Source organism: Anabas testudineus, chromosome 4, assembly GCF_900324465.2.
Source record: "Anabas testudineus chromosome 4, fAnaTes1.2, whole genome shotgun sequence".
NCBI classification, from domain to species: Eukaryota; Metazoa; Chordata; class Actinopteri; order Anabantiformes; family Anabantidae; genus Anabas; species Anabas testudineus.
The window spans coordinates 9719124-9738133 of NC_046613.1; the positions used below are offsets into that span (position 1 = coordinate 9719124).

The following is a 19010-nucleotide window of genomic DNA, read 5'->3' on the forward strand; positions in this document are numbered from 1 at the left end:
CGCTGGCATTTGTGTGCGTGTGTGTGTGTGTGTGTGTGTGTGTGTGTGTGTGTGTGTGTGTGTAAGTGAAGTTGAAAGGAAGGGAACAGCAGAGCAGCCTCGTCTGTGAGGCCTGACACCCATCAATGTCTGCCTGTTACATTTCTATGACACGTTCTGTCTCAGGAAGAGCAGCGGCAGCGGAGCACTGGGAGAGAGGGGAGACAGGAGGATGCGGGGTGGACAGGACTGGGTGGAGTTGAGAGGAAGTCAGCAGAAGGACTAAAGCAGGACTGAAAGGTACAAGAAAAGGGTTTTATTTCTCACAAGTGATGGCAACTTTCAGAGTCGCTGAACGTGTCTGTGCATGTGCACAAAAGGAGGAGCGTTTTTGTGCTCTTCATAGAGCTCCACTGCGATGATTGTTAAACCTTACAGAGCCCAGGTGGTTTTGCAGATCTGCTCACAGAACACGCTAAGAAAAGGAGGGGGAGCAAGAGCGTTGCACCTGTCGGCATCGTCTAACATTTATATATTCAGCCACTTCGTCTATCTATTTGATCCTAGCGGTAGGTAAACCCTTACAACCTCTTTAGGGGTGTGGACAAATTCACGACTATGAGGCATGAGGAAGAAACTTACAGGAAAACAATCAAATCCTCCCTCTTCTAACGCATTGCTGGACACAGTTATAACCTCTCGTGAACACAACCTCAGGCATTATGGGAAAGAACAGTTTTCCCTTTCTCTGTGTCTCTTCTGTCTTATTATTCAAATGCGGAGGAAAAAGAGGAGAATAACGCCCTCCAGCCTCACGCTTGGCTAATTTGCAGGATAAACGAAACAACTTGTTTTTCACGAAAATCACCAGAGTGTTCAAAGTTGGTGGTAGCTGTATTTGCATGTTTAATCTTTAACAAGTGCCTTTTGGCTGGGTTTCTCGGGCTCTTTGTTTTCTATCAGAGAGGCTGTTGAGGGTGAGGGGAGGGAGTTGAGCGAATCTTTACTCTTTCTCCCCGGTGTAGGCTTGATCAGACCATGTAAAGTCATGCTGCCTCTGTGGAGAGCCACTTGTACCTACCTCTGCATCCATCTGTCTCTCTCTGTTGTTGTCTTAGTAGGATCTCATACAGATACAGGTGAATGCTACCCCCCCCAAACAAAATGCAAGACAGTGGCTTTCTCTTTATTGCATTAACTTCATTAATCTAAACTCTGCTTGATTTGACATTTGGATTTTCCAAAAATACAGAGCCTTGCCTGCCAAATACTGTCATTTTATGTTATTGCTTTGAATGTATGAGGCAGAGTGGGTCTGATCAATGTTAACAGTATCCCCTAGAGAACAGACACATGGAAAAGTTGAAACTGGGTCTTCAAAAGGCCGAGCCATCGATTGCACCACTTTCCAAAAGTGTTTTTCATCTTTGGGACCATACGAGGAGAATGCCGGCTGGTGTGCAGCCGGGTGCAGATGGTACGCCCGACCACCGCAGAGAGAGAAGAGAGAGTGAGAAGAGTAGGGCAGAGAGACAGGTAGAGAAAGAGACAACCACTTACCCCTGGCAGTGTTTTCTGTTCATGGAGGGCGTTCTGGGCTTTGATGGCCGACTCTCGGGCGCAGTAGGTGAGGAATGCACAACCTGGAGCACAACACATGGCATAAAGACTTAATGAGAATCATATACATTAAAACCTAAACACAATAAATTAATAAAGTAGACTTCTAAGGAGGAATTGCCAAGCCTGTGCAGTCTCCCCATCCCCAGTGCCATGTCCTGTCCAAAGCTCCTATAGCAGCCTGGACATAGTCCCCACCCTGACCGGTTGTGACAACAGCAGAGACAAAAGAAACAGGACAGCTAGGGAGAACTGGGGGGCAGGGGGGCTTGAAAAAGAAAGAAGAAGGGATGGGATCAGTCTAAGGATAAGGAGGGAGACACTGACAGAGAAGAAAGGAAGGCAAGAAAAGAAAAGGTATTAAAACTCTCTGGGGTGAATGCCTAACTGCAAGGCTTCAAGTATGCTGCCATGCGTGCACACACACACACACACACACACACACTCAACAAACATCAAACTACTGTAGAACCAATGTGAAACATGCATGCACACACACACACAACATCTGTGAAATCCACTGCGGAGAGAAGAGAAGAGAAGAGAAGAGAAGAGAAGAGAAGAGAAGAGAAGAGAAGAGAAGAGAAGAGAAGAGAAGAGAAGAGAAGAGAAGAGAAGAGAAGAGAAGGCAGAAAGGACGCAAGATGGAGAGAAAGCAGATGGAGTAGCGAGGCAATCATTTCCCCCTGACTGTCTGAATAAATAGATTTGCTTGTGTTCTATTAATGAGGTTCATATGGGTTACCCTACATCATATTTCTGCCACTCTGAAGATGGTTTATTAGCAGCCACTGCATTTTGGATCTCATTTCAACAGCTAAATGTATTCAGTGGGTGGTGATGGATTAAGTGTCTTAACACTGACAATATCCCAGTCCCTTTTTCTTGTTGCATATGAGATCACTTTAGCCCATCGGAATATTCACCATTCATTTTAGTCATGTGCCTGTGTATGTGTATCTGTTTTTTGCCATTTCATTGATTCTTGTCTTTTCCTCCATTGTTCTACTGTAACCTCTGCAGGACTGCAACAAAAAGAAGGATTAAAATGCCACTTCAGTCACTGATCTATTGATTGACCTGTAAACTGTTTTGCTGTGCTAAAGCGTGTGTGTGTGTGTGTATGTGTGTGTGTATGGTATTTGCCCACTCTAGTTAAATCACATTCAAGTCTTCCTTTTTTATTTCATCATGTTCCTCCCTTTGTTTGGGCCAGTCACTTATCACCCTGTCGTGCTTTTCAGTATAGGAAAGATGCACAATGCTCGAGTCTGCTCAGGGTCGTGACCTTTGAGGTGGCTGACTGAGGCACTGATGTCATGGTTCATCCCTCCCCGTAGCCTCCCTTGTCCCAGCACTCCTAATCTAATGATTTCCGATGGCCACAGAGCACATCCCTCAGTCACTCACACCGCTGTCTGATTCTCTTTCTCTTTTCTCCATCACCTTGTAAAGAAATACCAAGACTGCGGAAACGTCACTGTTGTTTTGGGTTTGTTTGTTTGTTTCTCAAATGGGTGAGGGTAATAGGAGGGAATGGCTCCATTTTGGTGGTTGTTTTTCTCTCTTTTTTTTCTCTCTCTCTCTCTCTCTCCGGGCTTGTAGTTGTTGGTTTACTTGACAAATGCTGGGCCTATCTCCGAATGAGAAACAAGTATTTTGCATTACAATCACAAACTCCATCACAAAATTTATTTGCTAATGTGTAAAGCACAGGGCATTCAGAATAAATTAATAGCAACCACAACACTGGCAAACAAAAGAGAAACATGCACTCCATTTAAATGTGAATCTGTGCTCTTTAATGTATGGCTTAATAAGAATTTGCAGGCCACAGGCGAAAAAGCTTTAACAACTCCATAATTGGAATCCAAACACGTACAAATTGTTGGTGCTGCATTGCATACCAAGCGCAAAAGTGTGAGGGGGGGGGGGGGGGGGTGCATGATGAAATTGTTTGAAACACAACAAAAAGCAACTGTAATCGAAGCCTGCTGACACAGCAATGGGGGAAGCCTTCCCATTGTGAGGAGATGATCCTCTGCATCGTCTGATACAAACCTAAAACAAGCTTATCTCCCACACTGATTTCAGCTCCAAAGAAAAGAAATTCCTCCTCTCCTCTTTGCTCTCAATACCTCTTCTCTCCCTCCACTCCCGTTCCCAACCACCATCCACTTCTTTCTCCTCAACTCTATTTGTCTCCTATTTCTTAATGATATATTTTTAAACATGTGGATGTGTGTGTGTGCACACGCGTGTGTGTGTGTGTACTGGGAAATTGCTCCGCGTCTCTCCATCTCCAACGTGTTAAATTGGTATGTAATTAAGGAGTCTTACATGGAAGAGAGTGAGTGAGTGAACGAGACAGCGGGAGAACAAGAGAAATAGCTGCGGTGACATCAGCCATTTAGATTCACTGATGCTTCGTTGATGCTCTCCAAATCTGTGTGTCTGTTTGAAGCATGTGCCAAGTATATTTACTACTACATAAAAAAAAACATCGTGTATCAGTATCAGTATTCAAAAAGCTGATCAGATTTTGACTGCAAACTGAAATATTTGACTCTATTTTGCTTTTAGTTTCTACTGTGCTGAGCTCACAGATGTGAGAATGACACTGTTAGAAAAAATTATCACCTCAAAGTAAAATAAAATAGCGACATTTATTCATCGACTCTGCTTATAATTGGCCCTACTAGAATATCTGTCTTGGAAACCTGTAAGCAATAGTAAGAGTGTCACGTAAATAAAGTTAAATCAGAAGTGTTGCCCCTACAAGCTTCTTCATCTGGGTGGATTCACCCTGTAGGTTAAATATCCCCCTACTGCTCATTATTGGGTTGTTCAAAATATAAATTCTAATTAAAAAACTATTAATTAGTAACTTTACCAAATAGTTTTCATCTTCTATCTTATAGTGTTAACAAATCAAAGTGTCATTTATTTAATAATGAAAAATTTAATAATTTAATATTTTGCAACATCTGTCCAGGATGGTGGAAATCAGCACGTGATGAAATGTATATAACCTATCAAGATGGCGATGAGATTCATTGGTGCCTGCCACTAATTGACATGGACAAACTGGTAAGTCACCAGCTCAGCATGGATGTCCATATTGTTGGGCTCAAATTGTTTGCCGTAGAATGATCAAATAATTCCTAGGAGACCGAGCTGGGTTAAAGGACAACTACCAGCATTTCACTCTCTCTTTCATACCCTCTTTGCTGCCTTTCCTCCATCTCCTTGCCCCAGAGGAGTCAACCTGCCCCAGTGTAATGAAAAAGTGTGAACTTGCTCTCTATGTGGCATTTCCGTGGACAGAAAATGTGAAGGTAGCAGAAACTGAGCCAGTCCTGGCACCAGCTTCACCTGCTCCCTCACACATCATTTGCACTCTTTGGAAAATGCTATCACCCTGGGTAGATTACTTGCTTACTTCATTTACTGCCATGTGGGGCTCCAGGGGAACTGATAGCCTTTCAGAGGGGTCAGAAGCTGGAATACACATCATCAGCACTGATACAATGTGATTATGACCTGAATCATTGCCAGCCGGGGAAGCAGGAGGCTCAGTGGCGCAGATTGACCGTGTGGGGGGTAATCAGTTTGGTCTCAGAGAAGCTTTTAACTCATATAATCACTCCCTCACCATAGCAAAAAAGATCCTCGATCTGCTCACACACCTAAACAATCACGTCAATGTTCTGGGAGAAGGTGGACAGACTGGGGGAGGACAGACAGAGAGGTATAATAAAAACAGAGGAGCAGGAGCTTGGAGGTAGCAGGAACTTCCCAAACTGCCCTGACTCATTGTTCTGACAACAAAGTTTTCTCTGCCAAAGCCTAATAGGCTTGTAATGAGCGTTGTAATATGGGTAGTAGCCTAGCATAACCTGTAAACCTTAATTAAGTCAGACATCCACCTTAAAGGCAGCCAGCGTCTGTGCTCAGTCACCATCTCCTGATCCTGAAACTGACTACACTCTTTCCTCATTTCTTCATCAATCACTCCACCCCTTCATCTTTGCAGCATCCATCGCCAAATCCTCCTCCTCCATCTCGCCTTTCACTACCCTTCTTCCCATCATCTCTTCACCTTGACCAATGGCTGGGGGAGGATGAATGTCGCAGTCTGGGTGATAAGTATCATGTCCATCACGATGGCAAGAAATAGTCCCCGGCCCCTCCCTGGCATTTTCTGTGATTTCACCCACTGATTTGTTGCTACTTAATCACATACGTAGACTGCACTTGCCTCCAAAGGAACCTGAAAGACTACATGCGTGCATCTGTGAGTGTGTGTTGCCAGCAGTCATGCCTTGGTGTGGAGTACGAAGCCTAATGAACATGAAAAATGCAGTAAATCCTTTCTAGAAGACTCTAGAGACATGTTTCAGGAGCAATACTGGAGCAAAGAATGACAATCACATAGCCACCTTCTATTGTGTGTCTGGTTAAATGGTTCTATCAGGGCTCTAGTGGTGCTTCATATATAACCCAACTGTAGCGTATTTCTATCAAAAACACACTGTGACTACATATTGTAGGGGTGCCGGCTTTAAGATGGGTGGAAACATTGATACAGCTCCTAAGATAATGCTGTTCGATGTCAGGTGCAGTTTTGTGAAGAGATGTGATAGATTGTTGCTGGCTGCCCGTTCCCAAGTTGGCCAGAACTCTTTCAGTGTGTGGCTCTGGATAGGACTTAAAGGATACAGCACTTTGGCATCTTCCACTGCACTGCAGACTTTAAAGTAAGTCTTGGCTTTTGTAGACTATCTGGGTACTTCATCCCTCCACAGCTATTAAAGCCAGAGTCCAATCTATAAATACATCTAGTGGCCTGCATCCCTAATGAGCAGGCTAATTGACACTGTTAATGGATGAAGTTTCACAGAGCTGTAAACAATGTGTATGTTCACACTTACTGCCTCCTGCCATGTTACTTTTGGGAGGGCAACAAGAGTTTACCTGCCAAGTCCCGTCTCTCCAGTCCGTCGCCCCCACCCCAACCCTCCCTCCTCTAGTCAAGTCAGCTCCAGCCGGGGGGATTTACACAGAAATCAATAAAAGTTTCTCTTAGCCACATTCACTGCTGCTCTATAGTACAACACGATGTTTCCACTGATGCAAAGTCTTCATTAAATGAACCTAATTGGCATATTTCTAACAATGCTTGTCCTCTTTCGAAAGGTGAGGCATTTAAACCTTCGAGACAGATCAATTGATCGTAGTCAAGCCACAATCACAGATGACTGGCAGCTGCAAACTGACTGCGGGCAAAGACATGGATCAGGTTTTCAGTCACTTTGATTTTACAAATTGAAAGATACCTTTAAAGACAGCACTTCAAAGGCCCAGAGTTTGCTTAGATGGAATGACTGAGAGAGGAGTGAGGAAGGTAGCAAGGAGAAGAACCACAGCCCAGCCCCCTCAGACACATCATAACGCTATACACTTGCCACCTTGAGATGAGAGGAAACACTAATTGGACATGTCTTTATAAACAAACTTGTGGGGAGCAGTGGCTTCTCATGGTTGTTCTCTTCATTCAATGCGTCCACCGAATGAAACATTACATGTTGTATTCGAAACACATATTTTTCTTTATGTCCTGTATGCCATAAAGTATGTCTTTGTGTCCTTGTCCCTCTCTCTTTCTTTATTTATTTATCCCATGTCACCACTGAGCTGGAGAATAGTAATAATTAACACTAATGATCTGACTAACAAGCAGGCACCAGGGTGTTAATTTAATTGCACTGACATATATTTCCTAGTAACCACATTCAGCCCACAAGATGCCAGAAATAATTTTCTGTTAACGAACAAGATAGATAGATAGATAGATAGATAGATAGATAGATAGATAGATAGATAGATAGATAGATAGATAGATAGATAGATAGATAGATAGATAGATAGATAGATTGATAGATTGATTGATTGATGGATTGATTGATTGATTAATTTGAAATTCTCTTTTAATTAAGTCTAATCTACTATTCATTGAATAGTAAACCACAGATTGTGTGCTATGTTGGAACTCATATAAAGTCCAGATACTCAGCTCATTCAACCAAATTAACATTTGATCATCAAAATAGAAACACAAATTTCATCTTTCATCTGCCTCCTCTGCGCTATTTGGCGTTCAGTTATCTTGTATCAAACAAAAAAGGGGAAAAAAAAAAAAGGGAATATGATACATCTCCAGAACAAAGCCCCGGACCAGTTTGTGTCTCTGGCAATAAAGCACAGACAGTGTTAGCTACAGTGTCGCTCCTTCAGTGGGAAAGATAGATGGAACGAGTGAGGGGAGAGATGGCTGTGTGATGAAAGGACCGGTGTGTGTGTGTGTGTGTTGGGGGGGGGGGTGATTCTGGAAAGGAATGGGACAAGGCCTTACAGTCGCCCACAGATGCTCCCTCTGTCTCTCCCTCATTTTCTCCCTCCTTTTGAGCACAGTATGGGAGCAGTCTTTTGGGGGAGGCTGGCAGGCAATCAGTGATGTCATGCCAGCAGTGCAGTGATGGCAGCTTAACCTATTTTCGGAAATACCACAGAATTTCTATTTATAACCATGCTGAGCAGCATGTATCTTCACACATCCCTCACGGACCTGAGAATTCATAGACATTTCCCAATCTAAAACGCATCTTCGTCAGAAGTTGGGGATTGCTCAGGATTTGTAGGAAGATGTTGTTGGTGCTGTCATAACTGCCTTTAAGGGATGTAATGTAGAGTATTTAATCTGTTATCACAACAACAATAGTGCAAAAACATGCTCAGATACCAAAGGTATAAGTAAAAGACTTGCATTCAAAATATTAATTGAGGAAAAATAGAAAAACTGTGAAGTGAAGTACCATAAAGACGAAAAGTCCTGGTAACCATGGCACTCGTAACCATGCCTTTTCATGGTTGTGTTGAATCTAATAATTATAATTTGACTCATTCACGTTCACTTTGTGGATTTCACATCGGAGATCAATAAAGTTTTAGTAGGAAAAAATGCAAATACTAAGTAAAGTAGAGATACATACACAAAATGGTACTTATGTACAGTATTTAAGTAAATGTACCACAGCTGAATTTCAGTTATTGCTTATATTTGTAGATTCGAAATAATAACAGCAGACGTAGTGTTACTAGATGTATTCTCTTAAGAAAACGTCTTTCCGATGATTATTATATCCATTTGCCAATTTGTGCTTCTGCTCCTCCTCCTCCAGCCTTCACCGCTGCGATCATCACCCCCCCTTGTGCCCAAACAGCTTTCAACCTGTCAGAGAAGTCCTCCAAGTCCCGAGATGAGCTATCACTCTTCTCTCCCACTGCCTTGGGATATAAACAACCATTTGTTTCTGCATCTCTGACAAACACTTTATTTTTTTGCCCTCCATTTGTCCATCTGTCCATACCTCCATTGTTCTCTGCCCATGTGCCTGAGTGTCATTTCCCTTGTGGGCTCTGCTGTATACATGTGCCATCCTCCCAGTCCAATCGCTCTCTGATGGGCTGTGTGACAGCGAGGGATTGAGTGACAGTGCTAAGTCATACCCACACAGCTTTGTGTTTGCGTGCACTCTTAGACGGATACATGTAAGACATTAATGCATTGTTCATTCACACCAGCGTCAAGGGCTCAGCCATTTGGCAATCAAAGAGATGTGACAGCTTGACTAATCTGTGATTGTTTTTTGGCCAAAACATGGGGGTTAGTGAGCCCTCCAAGGGCACAGTACTATAAGGCAAGACAAATAACTATTTTCCAGGCTTGTACAAGGCTTTATCGCATGAGTTCTCCTGAACCATTCCAAAATGGAGAGGGATTATCACAAAACATTGCATTAAAATCTCCTCTCTCCCCTCTCCCTTGTTATTTCATTTTCCCTCTAAAATGAATCTGTGCCCAGCCAGGCTCAAACACAACATTAAAGAGCTCATGCTATTCTAACAGAAACCACCAACCCCCTCCTCCCTTGCTCCCTCTTCTTTCCCTCTGTGTCTTTATAACCCCCCCTTCATAAGAGTACACTCTGCTCTCTAGGCAATGGCACTCTCTGCTAAGCTAGCCATACAAAATAGATAGGCTTCTATCCCTCTATTTAGACTAAGGAAATAGCTGTGACCTTTGTGCATGAACAAGAAGGTGGTACATCTACCTTTAGAAGAAAAATGTTACCTGCAACACAAATATAACTCAACCCTTATTCATTTGAACACTATCCTAATAATTTTACAGTGAATTAAAATTAACCTAATTTCACGTTGTTTAAATTTTTGTAATATTAATTTATACCACAAAGTCTACCATAAAAACTATTCAATTACTGCTAATGCAATAAAATAGGTACATTTTAAATACATTTTGGACAAATGCCACATTTTTAGAAATATTTACAATAGTACCATCAAGACTTTTCAACCCAATAGGATCAAAATCCATGTGGAAAAAACAAGCAAATGTGGCATTGTTAATGAATTTACTTTCTGTTAACCCTTAACATGATGCCTCAACAAAAAAACACTACACTGCTTAATTTAGTCAGTGTAATTTCAGAGTTGGTCCATGTTTTCCCTGAGACCTCACAGAACCTTCCCGTGTCTGCCCCTGCAACAGTTACCCATTAAAAGCAAACATATTCCACAAAGGTCATGAAATAATAGCACTTCCAAAAAACTAAAAGCATAATATACTGCAAGCCATAATGAATGTTGCATCGGTGCAGGAAATCAATCCATCTGAAAGGCTCTCTCGGGCAGGGATGAAGGGGAAAGAAGCGGAGAGAGAATAGAAGACAGTTCGGTTTGTTGTGTGGACGCTAACCTCCAGCAGAGCACGGCCTTGTCGGCATGTGAGATTGGCAATCTCCTTGGAAAACCAACAGAAAACAGGAGAGGAGAGAAGGAGGCAGCGCTCCTCATCCTGAAGTCAAGGCCCATAGCGCCTGTCAGTACCAGTTGAGCTGCTGCATCTTTTATGAGGAAAGCCCTGTTGCTTATTACAATATTTACAGACGTTTAAAGATTGCGAAGCGAGTGTTGTTACTGCATTAGCTTGGCGTGGTGGCCTTTGCACACTGGCCCTGACAGAAGATTTTATTCTGGATTAGATAGACGGCGACCGAGACTAGCTGGGTTTTCTTTTGTTTGTTTCTTTTTCTGGTGGGGTTGAATTTATTTCTTCGTAAAACTATAATAAAATAGTTCTGTATAATTAAAAACCAAAAAATGACATATGCCACACTCATGTTTGTTGAGTTAGAAATAATGTCGCAGCGGGTTGCGTATGTACAATCCATGTCACTTCTACAGCTCTGTTTATGGTGAATTTACAGTATCCCATCTGTTTCCTCAGGGGGCAAGCTGTCCTACAGCAGTGCCGTGATCTTTGACTCTTTCCATAAGGCGTGCACAATATGGAGACAAGCAGATCCACTCGCATTTCCATGATATCAAAGAGGTGAGAGAGAGCCTGTAACACAATTTAATCAACATACTGTCTTTCAGGTATGATTTTACATATTATATTATTGCCATTTCATTTTGGTCTGATTTGTATGTTCTGTTCCAGCTCCTTCAGTTTTGTTCTCTGCTTTTTATTGGGAGGATAACCCACACAGGAACATTATCCCATACACTCATCGAGAGGAAAAAAATACAAACTTGAATAAATATTTCATTAGATTATTCTGTGATTTAATGGGCTTCTGCTTGGCTTGGGTCTATGGCAATATCTCTGGTCCATTTATAAATGCATTAACACAATGATACCCGACACAAGCTTAATATTGATACCTGGGCTGCCTTGGCCAGCAGATTAGAGCAGCACACAGGGATTGTTTAGTCTGTCTGTCTTTTTTTGCCTTGCTGAATCACACCTGCTGGAAAAAAAAAAGTGCTTTTGAGTGCATGTTATTTAACTGCATGACTCAAAATCAGGACAAATAGAGCAATTCGCCAAAAATCTACAATGACACAGGTTCAGCATTCAGCTCCAGTATACTTCGAAGGAGAGCTGTCAATATGGAAAAGAATCAACAGAATAGCAGGTTACACACATTAAGGAGATTTGATTATTGATTGAAGCTTTGGTTCTGAAGATATACATGTATAAAGGCTTTAATATGTGCTCTGCAGGTGCTAATTATAGTCAAGGGAAGAGGTTTTCAGAGTGTGTGATAAAATCAACATCAGGAAATCCTCTACCTATTAATACCAATTGGGCAACAATAATTGGCAGGCCATCGATAGCGTGGGCAGAATTAATCATTTCAAGAGGCAGACTAGACTGAATTTTTAATTGGCAGAGGCAGCCACTGTTTAGGGAAGGAACCAGCTGATCACCCAAGAGACTGCTGCTTCAGACAATGCACATTTGCTAATCCTCTTGAGTCGAGTTATTATGGCCATGCATTATTATCACGCTTTACAAACTAATTCCATGTTTTCCCTCATGGATTACCGAGGGGGAAAAAAAAACAGTTCCTTAAGAAAAGAGGAAATAATAAACACACAAAGCACAATGTGGATGAAATGAAAATCAAAATGACAGAATGTGCCACAGATGCACAACGCTGCGTGTGCGTGTGTTTATCCCTCTGTCCATAAATGCGTTTCTCAGCCTCAATGTGGCTCCTTGAGGGTGCTGCCCCAGTGTTTCCATCAGGATCCATACTCATAATCCGTCTCTGCTTAATAACATGATTAAATATAAAATATCCTCGTCAGAGATCACTGACATATTAGGGTTTGATTATGTGTTGTTAATTGTGTTGGTCAGGATTTATTACTTTCTAAGCCAGTTAATTTGATGGGCTTATCTAAAATAAATGAGTTATTAAGTTAAGGAATAAGTATGTTTAGAATATGTCATTATATTTACTTAGTTAGAGGTCGTCTCACCTGTCAGTGTTTGAATCTTACTTTTTTATTTATTAAATTGGTAATAGAAGTTAACAATACTTAACATACAGTTAATACAAAGTTAACAGTATGTAGCTTTTTTCTATTTCGTGCCCACAAAATGGGGATTTCCCTTTGTTGCAGGTGCTTTTTGAACTTGCGTTTTGCATTTCAAACTGCCAGCAGAACTGAAGAGACGACAATCACCAAATACGAGCACTTACGAATTTCAAACAAAGGTTTATTTTCAGTTGTTTAACTCTATTACAAACGTAGGAGCAAACTATTCATTGATGGTAGAATAATAATGTCAAGAAAATGTAAGAGAGCACTTAATTGAGCAAATGAATCACTATGCTAAACACAGCTATACCACTACAAATATACCACTGACTTTATTCACTAGTTGTAATTGTGTCATATATTACACTTGAATTTTATGCAGATCGATCAGAGCTTTTGTCTTTGTCTCTATTGTCACAGCCTAAATTGTCTTTTCCCTGACACCACAATGAGGTGACAATCACTCAAGAGCTAAATACTGCAGTGATTATGCAACACAGAGCAATTACATTTTGGTATATGTATGCACACACATGCACAAGCAAACACAGGCGGATGAATGCCAATTGAGTGCTATTCTGCAAAGACTGTCTCCCTCTCGACAACCTGACAAGATCAACTGCCCGATCAGGACTGTGGCTTCATGAAGTATATGTGGCTATATGATAGCATAATCGAGTAGCAGTGTAAATGGAATATAAAACCTTTAAAAATAAAAAAACCTAAGCTTTCGTGATCCAAATTCGGCAGATTTGAGAGGATAACATTCAACACACCCAGTTGTTCAATTATTTCACTGATGCTTTCTGTCATAAAAGTGTCCTATTAATCCCGACATGTCAACAAATCAATATATAAAGAGGACAAAACTGAAAAATAAAGGTTTTGAACTGGCCTCAATGCCAGACTTTTGTGACAGCTTTAGACGACATATGGTTGGATGCTAACAAATTTCACATCTTCTGATGGCGACTCTATACAGCGTGTCACAGAAGACATTACATGGTTTGCAGTGTTTCCAAATGACATTTACATTACTGTCACAGATCCTCGTTTGTCTTTTCAAAATGTCACTGCAATAAAATGCTTATCTCCTGTACTAACATCCATGACATATCAACAGTGCAGGAGTGTCCATAGGAGGGGAGATGGAATTAAGAAACCTTTCACCATCCCTGTATGGGTCAGTTGATGAAATCACATTTTAAACCATGAGTGCAAACGCAATAATGTCATAACTACTAGTAACTGCTGTTGGTTTTTCTCCCTTTGAATGACGAAAGTGTTTTAAAGTGTATTGATGTAGCAGCCCAACATGTTCAATTACTAAACAAAAATAAAACTACTAATTATGACAGCTGCTATTGTCGTTATCATCAGTGGAAAACTTGACTAAACGTCGTTAGGATGATTTCAGTGAACACTGATCCCTGTGCGTCTCAGGAGGTTACTGTCCAAACTGGCTGTGCAAGTGCAAAAACAAACGAAATGAGCTCAACAAAACAAAACATAGTCGACAAAGTTAACGCTGGAAGTGTTGATGGATGACGACGATGGTGATGGTGATGGTGATGATGATGATGATGATGACGCTACACTGCGTGGATCACCTGTGATGGGGGCCACATATTGTCAAATGTTTTAATCCCACCCGGGCTGTGACTTGTACACCGTATTTCCCTGATAACCAACTTCATTAGGGAAGGTGGAAGTTGTCACTGCGCACAGGGAGCCGAGTGGCTCTACACCCCGCGGTGACTTCCATTTCAGCGCAGGCAGAGCGCAGCGTCACTGGCCCCCGCGCTCCGCGGCCACGTCCGTCATCTTGTGACAGTTCTTGCGCCCTTTGGAGACGCTGTGGCACTGAACTGATTTCCGTGTATCGGGGTTTGTGCCCCCCCCCCCCCACCCCCCCACCCCTCAGCCTGCTTCACTCACACATGGAGAGATGTTAAAGAAAGCATATGGATGAATAAATGATGCCGCCCCCTGCGCGAAAGATGGAACTGGCAATGGGGTGGGGGGGGGGGGGCTCTTTAAAAATGCATCCTTTCCGAGCGCCTCTGCCCCACTTAGGAGCATGCTTAGACTTTAAAATAAAGATCACAGTGATACTAAAAACACTCCTAATATCTGCACGGCTTCCATTTAGACTGTGTGTGTCACCAAAAAAAAAAAAAAAAAAAAACGCGAAGTGACCAAGATGGAAATATGAGGGTTGTGAAAAATGATCAGAATGAAGATCATGAACCAAACAAATCTCACTAATGCTGGATGGAAATGTCAGCAGCGATGCGCATGAAGATGTTGACGACTGTTTGGGAACAGAAACGCCTGATCAAATCGATTTCTCTCTGCGTTTTCGCGTTCTTATTTCAACACCAATCACTTCAGAGGGTACAGGTGATCATGAGCAATTATTAAGGTAGAAATGGAGCTCGCAGCCATTTGAGGGGCGACACGTTACCTTTGTGCATGCCGGTGTATCGGTCCTTGAGAACTGTCAGTTCGTGGATTTTCCCAAACTGTTCAAACAAGGGTTTCAGGTCTTTTTCTTCCAAGTTCCGCGGTATCTGCCCGATAAACAGCTTAATGGCATCTTGGTCTTTCATGTTGCCGCTCTCCGGATGAATTGAAATGGGTTCTGACCCGTTCATGGGTTTCGGAAATGTGATCTGAGGGTACTGGTGCTGATGTGGGATAAGGAGTAGAGGTTGTTGGGTCGGTGGTACCCCCGGTCCGGTGAAAACCAAGCTGGAGTGAGCGGGCTGGGGCTGCTGTGGATGGTGCTGCCTTCTTGTTTCAGTCTGAGTGAATCTGGCCATTCTGAGCTGGGAGCAGAGTGGATAATAATGACAACACACACACACACACTGTGAGAGAGCAAGCACTCAGCTGGAAACCAGGCTGACTTTCTATCCGACACACAACACACACGCACACACAGCACAAAGCAGAAGGGGGGGGGGGGGGGGGGGGGGCGATGGTGATGGAAGAAAACGCACAGGAGCGACAATAGACACTCTGGAGCGACACCCAGTGTTATTTATGAGGTACTGCTTAAGACAGAGGCCGGCTGAAACTCGCAAGTGTTATTTGAAGTTGGGGCTCTGACCATTTTGGATCATGTTTGTAACACACATGTTTTGTTTAAACAGTGGTGGAAGAGCTATTAGAAAACCCTCAGTAAGCGCTCGAGCACATGTTGGACTTGATATGCTGTAGCAGTAAGGTTGGCAGAAAAAGCACAGCCAACATAACCTAATTTCTTTTTCAGTGCTGGCAGATATTTGGTTATCATTGATTGTGTTATTTACATCTGTGTTTTTGCTGCTATGGCATGTCAAAATGTCTCCATGAACTAGACCTCATTTTAAATGATCACGGATGAATTACCCAACCAGGTAGAATATGGCCTAAAAGAGAAATCTTTGCAACTAGAAACAGATGCAAAATAACCACAAACCTTTGCAAAGGTACCAAGAGAAATAAAAAAGAAACAAGAAAAGGTGACGTTATGGCCTCATTTGTAGTCATTTTGTGTCTCTTTCAGTCTGGGGGTCCTGTGTAGTAGGGTTGGGGGGAGTTCTTTAGGAGCCCATTTCCTCTATAATAAGAAGTGGTAGTAGTTAAATGACTTCATACTAAGGTACAATGCTTCAAATCGCTGATGATTTAATGTTGCAATAGTATTTTATTTTGTATTTAAATTCCTACTTAATGGCTCCGACTATGCAGTTAATGCTTAAATATAGTGAAGTAAATAATTACTTAATTTTAAACATTAGATGATGACTGCAGAAGACTGCACTGTGTAGATCAATTAAGTAAAATATTTCCTTAGTTCCTTCTGAGAAAAGTAGTGGAGAAATGTAAAGTTAAGTCAAACAGAGTTGAAACAGCTTAAAAAGAACCTCAACCCCTTCAGTTTGTTACTTCTTTTGGCTTTTAAGACTAAAATATTTAGTTCTACCAATAATAAATCAGCTCTAATTTGCAATTGATAAAAACCTGGCAAAAAGAATGTAACCTACGAGCCTAATGGTGTGTAAATTATCAGCATACTCAAACGTGTTTTTGAGCTTCTTGTAATTATTCCTCCTGACCACAAAGACCAAATTAGTCATTATTATTAACTAAAATCCAAATTCAGTGTAAAAATTTGACTTTGCTAGCACCAGAATGAGTTGGGTCTCTTCTAAATTAGTTTTAAAGTTGCTTTTAAAAGTTTGTTTGTTTGTTTGCTTTTATAAAATGTATTCTTTGTGTTTCTACCCCTCCACTGCAGCTCAGCAGGAAACGTGGCTCAGTAAAACACAAAGAAGAATCTTCATTTGTTGCTGTCGTTGGCTCTGAATTTCATAATGCATTTTTGCAAACAAGGACAGTGGATCTTATTGTGTAGTGACACAAGAGACCTCACAGACAGTGTAAAGAGTAGGAATGATTTCAGATAAATGGACCAACAAAACAGTTTGACAGGTAGCCGCACATTTAAAATGTTCAAAGAATATCATAATGTGATGTTAAAATGTCCCTTCTTAGGCATAATATTACATTGACAATTATATATTTCATTACCTCACAGACCTGAAAATCACTTTGCCCTTCAAATAATATATACAATATTTATCTCATCATTTGAATTACACAAATAAATAGATTAGATGTGCGTCCGCTTCTTGAAATGTTAGAGATTAAATGACAATTAGTTATCATTTAAAGTAAATAATGCAAGTGCAGTATTTCTAAGACAAGTGGTATTGCAATCTGCAGTCGGTCATTAGATCGAGTCAAGGGACCAACAAACATTAACCACAATTAGGAGACTTACTGTAAGTACTTTTCAAATAGCAAGCAGACTAATCCCCCAAGAGAGGGCTTATTTGCATCATTTGCCGTCTCTTTGCAGACACTGTCAGCAGCACTCAGATCCAAATCCATCATCAAAATATTACACTGAAACGAGAACAGCATTGACAAAATTAATTTATAATGGCCAGTGTAGTTTGACTTAGCCACAAACCACCCTTTAACTAAAACACATTTACTGGACAGATTTCTAATTACAGCCTGTTTAACAGCAGATTGAATAAAGTGATATACTGTCTGTGACAGCAGGCTCAAGGCTGCAAGGTGAATCAATACCGCTGCTGGCTGCTGCTCGCTGTGGAGGAGCAGCACCACAGGGGTCCCCTCCCAGAAGTTTAACTTTCGAAACGGGTGCATCACTGTGTGGGAGAATTGCCCTCAGCTGCCTCTCTCGCTCTGGATTGGGATGCAAGGAAATGCTCGCATCCAAGGCGCCACGGTATGCAGCAGAAACAGACCGGCCAGCAAACTTCAGGACTGAGCTCGGAGAAAGACGTGGGCTACCCGCAGCAGATGGTTGTTTTCACTGAGAGGCAAGTAGGGATAATTTCAGCTCTATTGAACTCTGCTCATAATATTTCTGTCTGCAAAGTTCAATAAGTGAGAGTGTGAAGGGAAATACATGAGCGGGCAGGGGTACACATTGACATTACCAGTCAATAAAACAGTGGGTGGTAGCTACACAGACACGGGGAATTTTGTATTGTAAACTTGTTCTTTTGAAATGTGAATATAATTCTATGAAGCAGAAGGTCCCTGAGTGCCGAGTAAGATACAGTAGCTGAAACTGCTGTTTGTTTTCGATTTGCACGCCCAAGTCACAGTGTTATTTTATGCTCTGTTCATTGTGTTATAAATGTATTGATTAAAAGAGGCAGGGTACTCACTGGATGTGGCTGGCCATCTGAATGGGATTTGGCAGGGACAGGAGTTGAAGTAGATGTGTTTGGCGAATGGCTCAGCATGTTAGCCCACTTACATCTGTAGAGAGGAAACAAACAGGGCCGCGGTGCAGCTCCTATTGAATAAGAGAACGGAGCTGTCATGGCACCGGCCTCTGAGGGAGGTTTAGTGGCTATTTTTAGGGATGTGGTCAGCGCAGGGGGAGGGGTATTGAGAACTTCCACTTCATGGTTTTTTTTTATTGACCAATACCATTAGTGTTTCATCAAGCTGAAGGTAGAGACATAAAATCAATAAAGGTCACACTATTGGTCCAAACTAAAAAGTTACATACAATTTAACTGACTGGAGTTGATTCTGCTGCTTGTTAACCAGTCTGGACCCAGAGAGGAAGGCAGCCTGGCTCGATCTGTTCAGCTTGGGAAGTCTGGAGGGTCCACAGGGAGACGTAGGCAGCTGAGGGAGTTATTCTGCATTCTGTGTGCACTCGAACACATACAGACAAAACAGACAGACAGACAGACACACACACTCCCTAATTATTCATAGCAACATTATTCTCAGGATCAGCGAATCACTTGCGTTTGTGCAAATGCAACAAAAAGGATACACACAGTTTAACTCGCCGTATGTCATGTCGGTTGAAGTCAGCGAGT

At 41.8% G+C, this 19010-nt stretch overlaps 1 protein-coding gene across 3 annotated transcripts in view; it reads right to left on the reverse strand.

Annotated features, from left to right (window-relative positions):
• celf5a (cugbp, Elav-like family member 5a) overlaps window positions 1–15404 on the reverse strand; it is a 160404-nt gene extending 145000 nt beyond the window's left edge. For all 3 annotated transcript variants that reach the window (XM_026345681.1, XM_026345680.1, XM_026345678.1), the window contains exons 1-2: window positions 15047–15404; window positions 1540–1622 (exon numbers count right to left, since the gene is read on the reverse strand). In XM_026345681.1, coding sequence (XP_026201466.1) covers window positions 1540–1622; window positions 15047–15404 — 441 coding nt within the window. The remainder of the gene's footprint in view (window positions 1–1539; window positions 1623–15046) is intronic.
• Between the last annotated feature and the right edge of the window lie 3606 nt (window positions 15405–19010).